Source organism: Sinohyriopsis cumingii, unplaced genomic scaffold (genome assembly GCF_028554795.1).
Source record: "Sinohyriopsis cumingii isolate HCF-2022 unplaced genomic scaffold, ASM2855479v2 utg000624l, whole genome shotgun sequence".
Lineage (NCBI taxonomy): Eukaryota > Metazoa > Mollusca > Bivalvia > Unionida > Unionidae > Sinohyriopsis > Sinohyriopsis cumingii.
The window spans coordinates 2100006-2118582 of record NW_028315919.1 but is presented as its reverse complement, the minus strand read 5'-3'; the positions used below and the strand labels follow the sequence as shown (position 1 = coordinate 2118582).

Genomic DNA, 18577 nt, shown 5'->3' with positions numbered 1-18577 from the left:
AAATCTTGCCAGTTGCTTCTTGTGGGTCGGTGTTTCTTCCCGGATTTTCCCAGGTTCTTCCTCCACCATTAATACTGGCTGCCATGCATGGTCTATCATGTGCTGAAAAATGGCGTTAAACCCCACAACAACAACAACAACATTTTAGGTTTTTGTTTATTAACACTGATAAAAATTAGCTTATTACAGGTTATTGTTTATTAGCACATGGATAAAAAAAGTTATTTTAGGTTATTGTTTATTAACACTTGGATAAAAATGAGCTTATTATAGGTTATTGTTTATTAGCACTACGATAAAAATGAGGTTAGTATAGGTTATTGTTTATTTACACATGGATAAAAATGAGGTTAGTATAGGTTATTATTTATTTGCACATGGATAAAAATGAGGTTAGTATAGGTTATTGTTTATTTGCACATGGATAAAAATGAGGTTAGTATAGGTTATTGTTTATTAGCACTAGGATAAAAATGAGGTTAGTATAGGTTATTGTTTATTTGTACATGGATAAAAATGAGGTTATTATAGGTTATTGTTTATTAGCACTAGGATAAAAATGAGGTTAGTATAGGTTATTGTTTATTAGCACTAGGATAAAAATGAGGTTAGTATAGGTTATTGTTTATTTACACATGGATAAAAATGAGGTTAGTATAGGTTATAATTTATTGCACATGGATAAAAATGAGGTTAGTATAGGTTATTGTTTATTTGTACATGGATAAAAATGAGGTTAGTATTGGTTATTGTTTATTTGCACATGGATAAAAATGAGGTTAGTATAGGTTATTGTTTATTTGCACATGGATAAAAATGAGGTTATTATAGGTTATTGTTTATTAGCACATGGATAAAAAAAGTTATTTTAGGTTATTGTTTATTAACACTTGGATAAAAATGAGCTTATTTTATGTTATTGTTTTATAGCACATGGATAAAAATAGGTTGTGTTAGGATATTGTTTATTAGCACTTGGATAAAAATGACGTTATTATAGGATATTGTTGTTGTTGTTGTTGTTGTTGTGGGGTTTAACGCCATTTTTCAGCACAATAGGCTATACATGGCGGCCAGTATTAATGGTGGAGGAAGAACCCGGAAAACCCCGGAAAGAACCACCGACCCACGAGAAGCTACTGGCAGGCTTTCTCACATGCCCACATTGGCTGAATCTTAGACTCGAACCGCCGCAGACAGAGGTGAGATGGCAGTGATCCGTAACGAAGAGCGCTTTAGACCACTCGGCCACTCGGGGCCCCATTATAGGATATTGTTTATTAACACTTGGATAAAAATAAGTTATGTTAGGTTACTGTTTATTAACACTTGGATAAAAATGAGCTTATGATAGTACATTGTTTATTAACACTTGGATGGCAGTAGATCATTGATGCTGCTTTCTGGGATCTGTTGCTATCCTAATATCAGTAAACCAATGTGCACAATAACTTGTGTTTGGTACTTGTCCTGCTAAATTAGCAACTTAAGTCTTTCAGTGCAGCCCAGTGTATTATCCAGTCTCCAGAGAAGAAAGTAACAGTCAGTGATAGGTGCTAGTTTTACATAATGCAATTAAAACTAATGTCCATTAAAGCAGTTACATGGAAAGTGTCACTTACTGCTAAGTAAGATTTAAGAGTAAATTCAGTATTACATGCATTTACAAACAAATTAAGACACTTTTCACTTAAACCATTTTGATAAATAGAGAATTGAGACATTTAATCTATCAGGGGAGACATCCAGGTTAAGAAAAGCTTATTTGTTTTAAAAGATGCACTGGATGTTTTGAAACAACTTAAATCAGTTAAGTTGCTAAGGAATAAGCTACACTAAGAGTTCAGTTGAAATCACCTGATGATGTTAATTAGTTGATAAAACACTAATGAGTACAGCTCCACTGCTGAATGTAAAACTGATACTTAAATATCAAATTTTTCTCAGGCAACAATAAAAGAGAAAAGAGCTCCAGATAAGCAGAAAGTATGTTCTGCTATTGACAGTGATGAGGTGATTCCACTAGAAGCCATTCTGAAGCCATATACAGATTGGTGAAATCACTGATGTAACTACAATGCCAGGAAGTTCAGTTTTTAATGATTATGCATCTGAGAAGCATCATAGCGTTTGCAATATAAATAAGCACGAACATGTCTAAAACAACATACAGTCACAACCTACTTAAAGTAGGCAATATATGTTGTGTTAGTGAACATTGCATATACTATTTGGATTATCACTTTTTGTGATCAGATGTGTATATTTTGGAAATGATTAGATTTTAAACGGATTACACACATGTGTGCATGTGGGTTTGTTATTTCTGTCATTTGAGAATTGCTAAAAGTGTGTCACACATTTTGCGATATCATTCTGTCAATAATCAGCATATGTAACAAGTGCTTTGAACTGAAGACAAGATGTTTACTTAACAAAAATGACTTAACATATCTCAGTGTACCATTTATTTAATTGCAAAATATGTTTAGAAATGGTGAATATGTAATTTTCAAACCTAAATTTAGAAAAGAATCAGATTCTTAACATCAGGAATTTCAATTGAATTTTACACTTTTTTTTTGCAAGCGACAGATTTGTCATCAATTTAAATCACCTAAAGCTCGATTACACTGTAGCTGTAGATTAGAAATATTGATTGGCAAGTATATTTACTAAAGATGGGTGTTATGTCATTCTTTAAATGTGACAATATGGATTCAAAATAGACCATCATTCAACACTTAGTAGTATATCTTTTTTTTGAAACATTATTATTGGACAAAATTAAATTTACCAATACCATGAAGTGAAAGAAATGTAATTTACATAAAATGAAATTACTACCTTACATTGTGACTTGTGTTATGTGCCAACCCACCCCCAATTGATACGTACACACATTCATAGAATTTTCTATCATTCTTACTATACAGTGTTTCAATACATTATGTGGTTGGTATTCATGTACCCCATGTACTACATTATAAAGGGGAGAGTATATGTCAATATTTTGAAAGGTTAAGGTATCATTAACATAAAAAAAAATAATCATGAATTAATTGAATCACCCTCATTAAATAAGAACTGTATAAAATATTATTATTAATATTTTTGATGATATTGGGAAGAATATGGTTCTGTTATTATTTAAGTATACTCATGTTAATGTGACAGATTCTATGTCCAACTCTAGTGCAGTACTTTGGGCACAAAATTTGCTAACTTACCTAATTCACTATTGGTTCATTTAACCAGTAGTCCGACAAGCTGATGATCATGCCATTGGACCATGGTGTTGGCCAGTCTGGTTAAGCTAGTTTTAATCTACTAGTATTTGTGCATTTTTTAAACTTCACTGATAGATGTCTATTTATCTGTTCTTCAGTTCTTTTCTGTACTTTTTAAACATTTAGTACATGCAGACTAAACTTTTATCCTTTTCACCCTCCCAGTATCTTTCTGTTTCTCATTAAAATATTGACAATGCAGTCTTTTCTACTCTAGTTAATCTGGAACATCTCCATATTTTGTTTTACTTGTACATCATTTACATACATTGAGATGTGTAGAAAGTTACCTAGATTCCACCATCAAAGCCTTTACTATTTTTTTTTACCAAGCATTTACTTTTATCCATCAAATTTATAAGAAACTATTTGTGTTGATAATGGAGGCTAGACTTTAAAAAATTTCTTTATTTTAAGTGAATACATGACTAATTTTGTTCTTGTTTCAATTTATTATTATCTTTAAAAAATTTAATTTGTGGTTTATTTTATCCTTCCAACTCACTGGTTGACTTATGATTGGAATATTTTAAATCTGCAGTATCGGGTTGGGATTTTATAGTCAATGCTTAAAGACTTTACTCCCAATCCATTTTGGACAATTGTATACTTAAAAGATAAACTGGTTTATCAAATATTCTAATTTCTTTCTATAATATTATAATATTTAACTCTTCATTATACTTGAGCTATATAGCCCTATACTGACAGGAAATGTATGAACATATGCATTCCTTTGACATGACCTTTTAAAGACAACAATTTGCACTTCAGAAGGCTTCAGCTATATAGCCCTACATTGACAGAAAATGTACGAGCATATGCATTCCTTTGACATGACCTTTTAAAGACAACAATTTGCACTTCAGAAGGCTTCAGCTATATAGCCCTACATTGACAGAAAATGTACGAACATATGCATTCCTTTGACATGACCTTTTAAAGACAACAATTTGCACTTCAGAAGGCTTCAGCTATATAGCCCTACATTGACAGAAAATGTACAAGCATATGCATTCCTTTGACATGACCTTTTAAAGACAACAATTTGCACTTCAGAAGGCTTCAGCTATATAGCCCTACATTGACAGAAAATGTACGAGCATATATTCTCCTGTGACAGTGACTCTTTAGAAATAGCATTTTGTACTTCATGAAACTTCAACTGTGTAGCCCTACATTATATTGACAGGATTTGTGTGAGCATATCTGGTCCTGTGACTGATACTTTAGAGGTGACATTTTACATTTCTTGAAGCTAATTGCTGTTCCATAATCAAATTTATATTAGGCAGATATAGCGGAATACACCATGACACAGTTTGTAGATGAGACGATGTGCTCTTCCAGAATTCTTGTGTGTTAAGGGCATGGTTAGCACATTGGTAAGACAAGGGCCATCATGAGTACATAATACAAACTGAGTGTGTATTCTACAAGCAGAATTAAATAAATTAAGTGTAAAACCTTGTTTGTATCTATCCAGTCTGTTACTGACAAATAAAAAAAATATGATTTTTATGAATGAAAATATAGTTTTGTAAGAAACACAACACAGCAAAATACTTAGAGATAAATATATAAAAGTTTTAATGGGTTTGTAAAGTTGTACTTTTTCCTTATACCTTCATTTGTAGGGAAAATGTATTGATTTTTTATTTTTTATTTTTTTATTTTGGTTTTTTTTTTCAGGGAAAAATGCTGATTTGACCCCACAAGAGATAGCTGGCATTGTGTTTGGATCCCTTTTTGTTTTCTACTTAACCATGATGTTCATTGTCTGTATGGGGGAATATTGTCAGTACAAAAATGGCAAGAAGCATAGGGTGAGTATAAAATGAAGCATCAGCTCATTTCAGGCACTAAACATTTAGTCATTAGGGGGATTGGATCTTTTCTTTTAAAAGAAGACGATTCTGTCCCCATTCATTGGCAGGAAATTATTGTTTGGTATGAAGTTTAAGAAAGAAAATATCCCAGGTAAATCCTTTAAGGAGTTTCCTTGCTCCTAGCAGATCAAACCTTTACCAGTTTTGTTATAAATAATTTTCAGTATCTGATTTATCTGCTCGGGAATACCATCCAAACCTATAGGTCAGCTGTGTTTTGTATGGTTGTTGGCAAAAGTTATGTACCACTATGGTACATAAAGTGTTTCATACATACATATTTGTTTTAAAGCATGTAATCCTTATGTTTTTATTATCAGACACAAAGTTGTTTGAATATTGTTAAATTTTTTACTGCTATCATGCATTTGCTGTACCAGAAGATAGCAGACAGAGATTTCAAGCAAGATAATCAGAAATGTTTATTTTGGCTTTAAAAATAATTGTTACCTAAAACATTTCCACCACAAGAGGGAATTTTTACTAGCTATCATCCCAAATTTTTGTATAGGTACCACATATTTCCATGAAACAGCACCCAAACTATTGTAAACATATTTGTTCTTTCTAGCTGCTTCTAAATTATGTGTTTTTCAGCTGTCCAACAATTGTATGACTCTGTCACACTGCTTGTTTAACTGCTTTTAAAAAAATGATATTGATGTTCAATTTTGTAGATGTGTTTCTTCCTTAAACATTATAAAAATAGCAACTGAGAAAAGCAGATTTACTGTATAAATGATGAACCTTCTATTTGCAGGACTCTACAGGTTTCTTCTGCAAAAGCAAAGCCTTCTTTATGAACCCAATACAGTGTAACCCTGTCATAACATACCCCTTGATAATGCGAATTTGGATATAACGCGGTTGTGGCATGGCTCCCAAAATTTCATATATACATTTGCACATGAAAAAATATTTTTGTTCAGATTTACATTAAAAATGTGTATAAAAAAATTTATTATTATTTTGGGGAATAGATCGCATATGAATTCAAATATAATATGATCGTAGCATGGTTCCTGACATGTTAAATACATGTATGTGTATTTTTCTCATACCAGGAAAAAAAAAAAAAATTTAAGTACAAGAAACAGTGTGTAAAATGTTTATTATCATTTTGGGGAAGAGTTCGCATATGAATTTTAATATATTACGATCGTGGCATACAAGTGTTAATTATTGGAAACTTACAGTGGATAAATGTACATGGAAACACATATGATTTTTGTTTTAGCAGTATGAAATTTGTACAGACACCATTCATAGACCTGGAATGTAGTGAACTGTACACGTGCTTCATCTTTCTAAACCTAATTTTGCTGTTAATTTTTCCCACTGAATTCAGACACACAATGATCTGTGACAGAATTATTGAATAGTTTAAATATGTGTGCAATTTTTGCAATGGAATTACATGTATTATGGATTAATTGCAAGCCCCAACATTACGATATCTGATCGCAAGTAAATGGTGCTAATACTCTGTTCATGCTATATATTCGATGTTGAATTGGAATTACATGTATTATGGATGAACTGCATGCCATGACGGCATGATAGTACACTGTGTTGATACCCTATTCATCATATACATTAGACATCAATACATGCAGATGTGCTGATGAATTGTTCTGTGAAAAAAGTAAAATATTGTAAAACCCCACATTAATGCAACCCCCTGCTATTAACACGATCCAATCTTTTGAGCCCCAGTTATCGCGTTATAGCAAAGTTCCACTGTACTTACATACATCTGCATATGTTCAGTCACATCCTGGGGGTACACAAAAGTGTATTGTTTATATTAAACTTGTGCTGGTGAGGTTTCTGAATGTGGTATAATTTTGGCACTTATTGTATGATGCAAATGTGTTGGTGTGTGACTCAGTTACACTCAAAATCAAGAAAACAAACTAGTCTGCCTGGTGTATGTGGAATGGTATGAACTATTATCGATTATATCCCCACATGGCTAAAGAATACAGGTGATATCAAACAACTATAATAAATTACAGTCAAACTACTTACTGCTGAGTGTATCATGGATTGAACTTCTTGCAGAACATCTGGATATGAAACAGTGAAGTGAGTGTAATTAAGCAGTAAAAGAGCATGCCGCAAATGGAAAGTGGTCTAATATGTGCATATTTGCATAACACAGCATAAATTATCTTATACCTGGAAGACAGAGATTTCATTTAACATATTAACTTACATATACATGATTCATTTTTTTTTATCTCACATACAGATGGAACAAAAATATCATAATTAAAATTTAATTATATATTTCACCTTTAATTTTCTTCAGCCGGTCATTAAAAAACCTCGGCCAAGTGGACAACCAAGGCATACAGAAAACTCCAGGTCATCAACAAGACCTACTACAGATGAGGCTAGCTCAAGCCAAGGATTTAGTAGTAGCGAACATATTCAAGGAGGAACTTCACATAACCAGAGTAATGCTCCGAATTCCAAACAGTCACGTAAACTCGAGGAAGTTAGTGTAATAATAACACAGGAAAATGAATCTCTTTCCAGTAAAAGTGACTTTAGTAAGTTAGATGAGCAGTGTCTCATTTCTAAGGACTCCATACACCCGGTGAACAGGGACTTTCTGCAATCACGTGATAGTCGTTATCTGAAGACTGCATCACAGCTTGAAATGGCTATGGTTCCATTGATATCACGCCCATGCAGTGATAATTTAGAGGGCCAATCAGATATCATGTGCGAGAGTGAATTGACAGAGGAACTTCTATCCAAAATTGAAGCCACAGTTTAATTAGATTTTTGTATATAAGCTTGATATAATGTATCAAGAATGAACTGACTGTTCTTCCTGTCATAGTAATGAAGGTACTGTTTGTATGAATGATCATTTATACTAGAGTATTATACAATCCAGCCAACTATAATGGTCACCTCCCTTAACACTCACCTCTCATATCAAATCAGTTATGGACTTTCCTTTACCTTAATTTATTATGTATACCCCCACCCATTTTTTTTTTCATTAGAAGAAACAAATGCCCAAACTTTTGCTTCCTGAATGTGTTACTTAAGGGAGGTTACAAGTTATAGTCAAACATCAGTCATGCAAATACCAGATCTCTAAACTTTTTGACCACACTGACTAATGGAGTGTTCCATACATACACAATTTATTTTGTGGAAACTTATCCAGTCTGCCTGACATTAAGAAGGGAGACATATCTGATGTGTCAGCATAATTGGTGTTTTACTGCATTATGATTTAGTGGCTTGATCATTCAGGGATGAACATTGAGGGATACATTCCAATCACTTGACACACATACAGATGGACAGATACATCAAATTGAATTGGAGATTCAGAGGTATAAAAATGAATAGAAATCAATTATCATCCTTGACTGATAGTATTAGTAATTAATGGCAGCTGTTTCGAACAAAGACAAAAGTAAGAGCTAAATGTACACTGTGATTAGACATTTTATTTCCTTTTAATTATCATTTTTTGTAATATTTACCTAGTGCAGTTGCACTGACTTTTTTTGTCTCTGGCTGTGCACATGTCAAGATCAATAGGTCTCATGGTCGACAGGAGTTGGATCTGCTATGGAGAAGAAACCAACTTTGGATTGAAAATCATGTATAATACACACTAAATTATGACCAGTCTTGACCAAAATCTTTCATTGCATAATGCAACCAGCTAATCAAGGTCTGTGTTGTGTGCATGAATTACCATGTAGCAGAATTGTATACAAACATAAAATTAATAATTTTGTCCAAAATCATGTATTTTAATTTTTAATGTATTTTAATTTTGTTTGTTATAGTTTAGTGATTATGGATCTAGGGCAGTTATTAGATATAATAACTACTGTAGGTTAAGTAAGTACAGAGGTAGATTAAGCAGTTTGACACTGATCTGCTGCACATGCCATGGATTATCAGAGTCTTTGTCAATCACTGTGCAGCATGCAATATACATAACCAAACATGGTAATGTAAGGGTTGCTATGCTTTTATCAGGCTCCAGTGTCACAAAAATTCCCAAATTGCTTTTCTCAGACTGAAATTCTGAATTGTATATGCTATTGTTTCTACAATATTGGGATTTTTGTGAGAGGTAGACACCATGCAAATAATGAAAAATAATTATTTGTGTGCAGCTTGGAGTCATTATATTTTTTTTAAATGGGTTGACGTATCCTTCAGAGATAAAACAATACTTATTTTAGAAAAGTGCAGGATAAATTGATTGTATTTTAATTTTTGGTACCTGTCTAATGTACACGGAAAAACTGATCAATCGAAACCAAGCAATACGAAAGATGTTATAAAAGCTAATTCAAGACCAATTGGAATAGAAAAAGCATAAGTTTGTTTTGGTTCAGAGATTTGTTGAGGTATAGTGATAAGTATTTTTTCTTTTGGGCTGCTTGCTGATGTATATAATACCTTGTTATTGTGACAAAAGTCAAACTTGTCAAAACCATAGATCCAGATTTGTCACGTCATGTCAGGAATCAGAGTTAAAGAAAAACAAATGCTCATGAAAACCATTCCTATTTTGGTTAGGACCTGTGCAAGTTTAAATTTGCAGTTTTCACATTAGTCACTAAGGAATAATTAAACTTTCAGCTTATTTACATCGTATCATCTTAAATGGAACAAATTTATGCCATACTTGCCTTGTATTTTATGAATGGTGTTTGATCAAGTCTACCAAAACTTACAATTATTCGGTGTTCAAAAGGGTTTACTGCTAAATGAATACATATTTTATTAAACAATCAACATTCCATTTGTGAAATATTTTTATTATATTATTTTGTGTACTTATAATTGCATAATTTAAAATTGTCCTAACATTACTAAACTATTGACATTTCAAGTGAATATGTTTTGTGCAAAAGTGTTTTAGAAGTGTGGATATAAGTGTGTTATATGGTATGAAACTTTGATAGTTACTGGAGAGAAAGAGGTGGTGGGGGATGGTTTGCATTTGAGTAATTGATTTACAAACATATATTATATTTTCTTAGACATGACAAAGAAATGAAGTGGTATGGTAGCTGTGGAATGTATGTGAACATCATGACAAAATGATAAAGTTGTGTATGTACTATATTCAGTCTTGTTTAATGCCCAGCAAGCTGTGAATAACATAGAACCAGATCTGTTACAGCATTATAATGTGTCTGATCTGGGTCTGTAATGTTAGAAACTTGGTTCATGTTATACACAGGTAAATAGCAGTATGATGTGTACATATATATAAATCTGATCCAACTGCAAGCAACATAGACCCAACCTACCAGCGCATAATGTGCAGGCATATCAGGGTCTGTGTTCATTATTCTGCAGTTTAATCATTACAGACTTCATAGACCCAGATCTGACAGGATGGGACTATGCAGTCTGCATTTGGATTTACCTTAATGTAGTTTTTTATATGACTTCTTTTGCTGTGTTGGGATTGGTCTTGACACATTAACCCCTGGCAATGAGTTAACGTGGCAAGAGGTAGTAGCCTACTGTCAAGCTCTGTAGAGTCAGAGTCATACATGGTACACTAAATTGGGTGGTATTATAGAAAGGTAGACAGATGTAGCTCTACAATGATACCAAATAATCTGGAAGTTCTAATTGCTACTATGAAATACAGAGGAAAAACCTCATTTTTTGGACCCAATTTTTTTCCACCCAAAATTTGCCCATGTGTCGGAATCTGATTGTGAGTCCGGATTGTAGATTTTTCGGTCTCATATCTAAGGCAGACCAGTATGAACTGCAAACAGACAGACAGATGAACCTTTGTAAAAAGTACAATAAGATGGGCATTTCGAATAAAGAGTGGTCTCGTTATGAAAATAATGGGTCCATTAGGCAACAAAAAAAAGAACTCCAACTTTTACCCTTCTGCTCATGCACGAGCCAAATAGCCAATGAAAAATGATGTTTCTAACACAACTAGGCATTAGGTTATTGGAAAATCACTGGGAAGTTGATGTCTTAGGATGTATTCAGAAATAGCTTTCAAAATGTGTTTCCTATTCAAATTTCAGGCGAAAACGACAAAAACCTCCAGGGGTTAATGTGTTAATAAATAGAAACTGTTTTTGTCTCACTTTCATACCACCCCCAGATCCACCTGTGAGATAAGATTCCTAAGTCTTGCTTGGCCTGTGACGTTATAAGTGGGGTAACATTAGGAACTGTGACTACTGACAACAAAGCACATGTTCTGTTTAGAGTATCATACTTGAATATACATCACACATCATCTTTAAGTGATGGAATGTTTTTTGCATGTCTGTCCATTTTTCCATTCATCTGCAATTTATCTACTCAGACCTTGATATGAAATTAATGCTTTGGTACAAAAAAATATAAAAGGAAACGAAAAATATACTGGTACTCTAACATTTTTACTTTTCATTTTTTTTTCTCTGCATGATTACAGTCCATTAAATTCATATTGTTTTCCTAGAGCATTTTAAAAAATAACTTTTTGTACTTTTTTATAGCTTTTTCTTTGAACACCATTGAATATTTAATGCAGGAAATTAGAGTCTTATAATAAAACAATTACTGACTTTTAATTTTGGTTCATTCAAGGCTTTATGAACCCAGGAAATATTATATTTACCTTGACTTTGGGGTTGTTTAATATAACATTTCTGAGATTGATAAATCCTTCTATTAACCTTGTATTTTGTCTGTTATTTTTAAAAACATTTCTCCCAAAATAATAATATCATGCTACAACAAAAAGTCTTTTTTACCAATCATAATACTACATTTGAATATTCCCAGTCTGATTGAGGGGCATGGTCCAGTTTTATTAAAGAGGTGCCAACCTGGTTCCTATTTTATGACAGAGGGGCCTTGTTTCTGTTTTATGATAGATAGACCTGGTTGCAGTTTTATGACTGGAAGGACTTGATCCCACTTTTATGATTAAGGGGTCTGAGCCCAGTTTTATTATGGAGGGGCTTGGTCACAGTGTTATGGTACAGGGGCCTTGTCCAAGTTCACCAGAACAATAATTTTCACCTCAAATTAAGATTTTTCATTTTCTTGCTTATTTCAATTCAGGCTATATCAGTATTTCTGTCTGTATGTCTGGTAATGTAACAGAAGCAAAGTTATGTATAATTTTAAAGTTTAACACACAGAAACCTTTTTATTGTTGATATAAAAAGTCTAGGAATTTCTCAAATCTGAGGAAATCTTAAAAATATCCTGGAAATAAAACAAGACTTCTTTAAGAAAAATTCTAGATTTTCATCCTTTTCTTAAAGCTCTGATACTTGCTTATTGTTCTGTGAAAACTTTTCTACCAACCAGCTATACAGTATGAAATATGTTTAGAGGTAGAAATTTTGAGATATTTAGGGATAGTGGGGCCAAGGCTACATAAATATGTATTTTTAATAATGAGATTTCATTATCATAACATTCTCTGTTTTTGTGCGGCCAGATATTTTTAGGGGTCCAAGGTGGTAGTTTTATATTACAAGGGTTGGGGTCATACCAGTAGGGGTTTGGTGTGGAGAAATCTAACGGGATGTGGGCTCTTATATTTGTATATTATTACATACATAGTGTATCATTCACTTGCAACATGTAGAACAATTTAGAACCATTTTGAGTCACATGACTGAACACATGGCTTCATCCAGTGCACAGATATTGTTGACATTGGTTGGTGAGAAAGGCAACTGAGATTATGAATGTATTTACATGACTAAATGGTCAGACTTCCAGAAAATGTACAAACTTGGAATGTGTTAATCCACACTATTTTTTGTCCAACTGCAAAATGGCCAAAATGTTGCAATTGCTTCCCATTCAAACCCCAATTCCTGTGTTTTATATGCTTACATATTTTTTAATAATAGAGTTTGTTACAGCTAGGAATGTGATGAATAATAGATCAACCATGCCAATAATCCTTTCATGTTGCATCCATAATTTATAGAAAAGGGAAACAGATGTTACATTGTTAGTGAAGGACTGTGCATATATTTATCTCATCAACTTGGCATGGGTCTTTTGCTGAAATGGCTAAACAAGTGTTATTATAGTCATATAACTCATGCTTCACACATGTGTTCAAGATATGTAAAAGTCAAACAAAACCTGTTTTTAGCTCTTCTGGTCACAGACTAGAAGAATTTATGAGATGGCCTGTCATCCATGATCTGTCATCTGTTGTCAGTCCGTCATCAGCCCAAATTTATTATTACTGGTCCTCCTAAACTACTTAGAACATTGCTATGTGACTTCACAAATATATTCTTTTCAAGGTCCTAAATGAAAATGGTCTTGTTGAGACACCAAATGTGGCTAATACGGAGGCCACTTTGAAAATACTTTTGTTGATTCTTCTCCTGAATGGATGATGATACCAATAAAGGTTTTTTACCAAAAGATTTCATATGATGCTGGGGTGGTCTTATTTGAAGCCATCTTGATATTCTTAGTCTTGCTACACCTCCTAAGTAAATGGTCATACTGACTTGTAGTTTTTCACCAGATGACTTTTTATGATGTCTGTTTTGTCCTGCATGAAACTGGTGCAATTAGTATATATAATAGGCTGATACAGCAACCATCTTGAAAATCTTGTTATCACTACACCTGATCGGAAAGCCTTCTTTTGATGTCTAGTTGGTCCTGCATGAAAATGGTGAAGAGCCGATGTACATTATGGCCACCATGGCAGCAGTTGTGAAAATCTTTTGCTTCACCTCCTCAATGGAAAGTCATATTGCCATGGGGTTTCCACCAAGAGACTTGTTATGATGTCTAGTTGGTCCTAAATGAAAATGGTGCTGATCTGACTGCCAATCTAGCCATCACAGTGGCCATCTTGAAAATGTTACAATGCTACTTCTCCTAGATCCATTGTCATGTCAACAATACCTATGCTATCTAGCTGGACCTAAATGAAAATGGTGTTGATCTGATTTACTTTAAGGTCATCATGGCAGCTCTCTTTAAAATCTTGGTTCAGCTAGATGAAAGTCACATCTGTATAGGGTTTTTACCAGAAATCTAGTTTATTCCACTGTTATTGCATGCTGTTCTGACCATAAATAGGACTGTTATGGTGGCCATTTTATAAATCTAGTTATTACAGCTCCTCCTAAATGGATGGTCATATTGACAGTGGGTTTTCACCAAAAGGCTTATGATGATTATTTGGTCCTCAATGAAAACAGTGATGATCTGACATTCAGTGTGGCTATCATGGCAGCCATCTCCTGAATGGATATTTGTTTCACAATGGGTTTTCACCAAAAGGCTTCGAATGATGTCTGATTTCTCCCAAATGAAAATGTTGGTGATCTTGCATCCAATATGGATGCCATAGCAGTTATTTTGAAACTTTTGGTATTGCTTAAAAATGTCAAAGATAGTTTCAACACTCATCAGAGTGAAAGAAGAAATGTTCTTACCTTGAATTCCAGGAAATTCTAATCAGCCAATAGAGCATTATTCCCTTCAGTTGACTCTTGTCATTATTGCTTTTCATAGTATAAAATAAATGTCAAAAATGTACAGTGTGCAAATGAAGTTCTGGCAGTACTTAAGTATATAAACATTGAATAAAGAGTTTTTGGCAGTACATTTCCTCAGTTTGTACACATCATTTCTAGGTTTTTAAATCAGACATATCAACACTACATTTTTATGTTCCCAGATTGTGCCTTATCTTTGTATCAGATAAGATGAAATAGGTTTAGCTTTTCTCAACATCACCCTTCTGTGTCATGGGCATTTGGAATACTTTGGGCAATTCTGCATTCTTCTTAACACTCACCTGATTAATACATTTGGTCAGATTGTTGAAAAAAGAGTTGGTCAGACAAGGAAACCAGATTTGTCTTTGGTGAACAACATTATTTTCACAAGCATTAATTATTGCAAAATTATAGGCAAAAACTTAACTTGAATGTGATTTCAATGACATCAGATTCAAAAGCAAGATTTGTCCATAGTTTTCCATTTTGTCAATTGTTTGTGAAAGTGATATAGGATGTAAATGAAGTCATTATTATCTAACACTGATTCCATACTCTAAATGTCATCTATTTTGGTTGGTTATATTTTTTTTTGAGTGGTGCTAATTTGTTCCAAACCTTCAGTCTGTTATTACATTTGGTTGAGACATAAAGCCACTACAGACACCCACCCCACCCCACCCCAAAAAATAAACCCTGAAGCATTTCACAATTTTATTGAAGGATGATAAGATTGTTTTCTGGCTATGGTGAGATCAGTTTTGTTTTCTGGCTATGGTGAGATCAGTTTTGTTTTCTGGCTATGGTGAGATCAGTTTTGTTTTCTGGCTATGGTGAGATCAGTTTCAAGATTTTATACTTAATATGCTGATGGTCATTTTACATGTATCACTGTTTTGTGTACATGTGAATACTACCATTATTACTAGTGTATAACTTAACACAAATGACAGTAATTTGAACTCAGATCTGCCATCAAATTATATGCCTACAGACCAGGGTCAGTGTTGTTTCTTTTTATGATAACCAAATAAAATGAACCCAGATCTGTACTTAGGGCCACCGAGTTGCTGAGTGGTCTAAAGCACTTTCCGTTATGGATCACTGCCATCTCACCTTTGTCTGCATGGGTTCGAGTCTTGGATTCAGCCAATGTGGCTATGTGAGAAAGCTTGCCAGTAGCTTCTCGTGGGTCGGTGGTTCTTTCCAGGGTTCATCCTCCACCATTAATACTGGCCACCATGTGTGCTGAAAAATGGCGTTAAATCCCACAACAACAACAACAACCAGATCTGTATTTACATTATGTAAAGTAGACTGGTTCTGTGCCATGTACACTTGCACGTATGTTATACCTAGACAAATACAATTAGTATTCAGCTGGTTATAACCCTTGTAAATATATAACTGCTGGTATACATGTTAGTTCCCAATCTGTACTGTGAATTCATATTTTCATGGGTATAACTTTTTGTGGTTTTGTTACAAATGATATTTTCATTGGTATTTAAATTCATGGATTTTTAAAGGGGGTTCTATTGTTTCCACATGAGGAACATTATGACTTTGGATTTTTAAAATCATTCTTTGTAGCAGACACAAAATTCATAAATATTTGTACTGAACAAAAAGTAATGAATTCACAGGATGTGATTTTGGCTTGCTTCATCGCATCTATTATAGCTCATGTTTGGTCATTTTACCAGCTTTTGATCAAACACTCAAATACCATGTTCAGTATAAAAAGATATAATCAAATTGAAAGAATGTCTTAATGAAATCACAGTAACTTATGTCCCACAATTGAGAGATTGTAGTTACAGATGTTCCATGGAAACCATTTTCTAAGCTCAGTTTTACATTTCCACTTGCTTACTGAGTATGCATAATTCTATCCTTCATACATATTGGAGTTAAGAATTGCATTTGTGTAGAAACAAAATTTGAAATTGTGTTTTGTTTTAAAAGATTTTTTAGTCTGTTTGACTATGTACATTATTTTCACATTTTTATATGAGACATGTATACAATGTTTTCTAAGTTTGCTCAGTTCTCTCTTTTGTAATAAAGGCATTTTATATTTTATCAAATATTGATGTGTCTTTAGATCAAATGAGGTCCTACTTTAGTTTGTTTTCTCAGGTTGTTCTTTTACTGTATTCCCAAACCATGTAGACTGACACTGAACTATGTTTTTATACCTCAACATTCCTGTGATATGTCCCTGAGAGAGCTATAACCTCTCAGAATTATGGACTGTCTCACAGTCCCACTCTTTTATATTTTTGTAACAGAAAATTTCCTTAAGTCCATATTTTTTCTAATAAATACTATTACATAGTGATTGATGTATAAATTAATTTTTTTTAGGCAATTCTGAGTTGGAACTTAACAGCCATGATATTGTATGTTGTTGAAGCAAATTACAGCTTGATTAATGCTTATTATTATTTTTTGAAATTATCATTGTGAGGTTTGTAACTTATTCATATTTGGTAAAAGCAAACATAATTAATTTCATTATCATGTGTAGTCACAAATACATATTGAAAAACTGTTTGGTGAGCAACTCACCCAAAATGCTCAAATTTTCATGGAATAATTTTTCCATTGTTGATGCTTGAAAAATATTACATGCCTCAACTTGCAAGTTATGTATTGTACTATTATTTGATATGTTCTCGTTCACAATCTGAATCTGCAGACAGGGCCATGGCATATGGTGCTCCAGGCCAGCATCACCTTCAGCACCCACCACTCAGAAAAAATACTGCAAACTCCACAGAATGGCACCCCATCTTAACGGTTGTTCATCTGTATCGTGCAAACACACTCTTAAGATGGCCCTGTTTGTCAGTGCTGAGTTTTTGTAGATCAGATCTTTTTTAGTTTCTGTATTGTTTAGAAATATAACTTTTCTTTATATTTATGCAATTGACCCATGTATAGTACGCCTGATAATGGCTTTTTTGTTAATAATATCATTCTTTTCTCTTAGAAATGCAATTAGTATGCTATGTTGGAGTTAATTTTGATTCAGTGGATTATGTAGAATTATGCCACTTGCAAATGACTATGTTATATTAACTGGAAGGTGGAACACATTTTGGGAGGTTTTATGTTTTTTGCATATGAACTGCAGGTTTTTATTGCTTTTGCAGACATAGGTGATGGTGACAGTCACTAAAGAATACACATACAGACAGACAGACACACTCACAGAGCATCTGCTTTATATCGTAACTAGAGTTAAAAGTTGTATTACATTTTTGTCAGTTGATAAGATGGAGAAAGCAATGATCTAAAGGTTTGCTTTTTTGTCCGAATTTCAGCATCAACATTTATATGCCAAATCACTCTAAACATGCAGATTATTGCATCAATTTCATTATTTAATTCTGAGAATATAACACAGCTACTTATGTTAAATTAAATTCAACACAAGTGGATTTAATACTATTGTTGTAAATTTCCATATGTGTCATAGTTTCATTTGACTTGTTTTAAGGTAGTTTTAGGTTTTGGTATGTTGCAAATAGGAAATCTGTTTTTAATTTTTTTATTGTGTTGTTATTGAATTTATAGCAATACATGAAGGTAGTGCTGAGTGTTATGTATTATTTTGTGTACTTTTTTAATGTTAGGGTTATGTGTGTCTTGTAATTGTCTAGTCACTGGTTCTGGGGTGATGGTTTTTGGTTTGCATGTACTGATTTGCTTGCTCAATTTAAATAAAATCTAGCTCTTGTAACAGAAATTCATGATTTGCTTGCATATTAGTAGCTATTTGAATAAAAGAATTTGCAAGGAGCAGGATGCCAATATTCAATTTTTAAACCAAACATCAACATAACTGTACTTTATATTT

The 18577-nt window shown here is 33.3% G+C and overlaps 1 protein-coding gene across 1 annotated transcript in view; it reads left to right on the top strand.

Annotated features, from left to right (window-relative positions):
• Positions 1-18520, top strand: part of LOC149773605 (uncharacterized) — a 28235-nt gene extending 9715 nt beyond the window's left edge. Inside the window, exons 3-4 of the mRNA XM_089946305.1 lie at positions 4983-5116; positions 7494-18520. Coding sequence (XP_089802431.1) covers positions 4983-5116; positions 7494-7967 — 608 coding nt within the window. The 3' untranslated portion in view covers positions 7968-18520. The remainder of the gene's footprint in view (positions 1-4982; positions 5117-7493) is intronic.
• Positions 18521-18577: the final 57 nt, after the last annotated feature.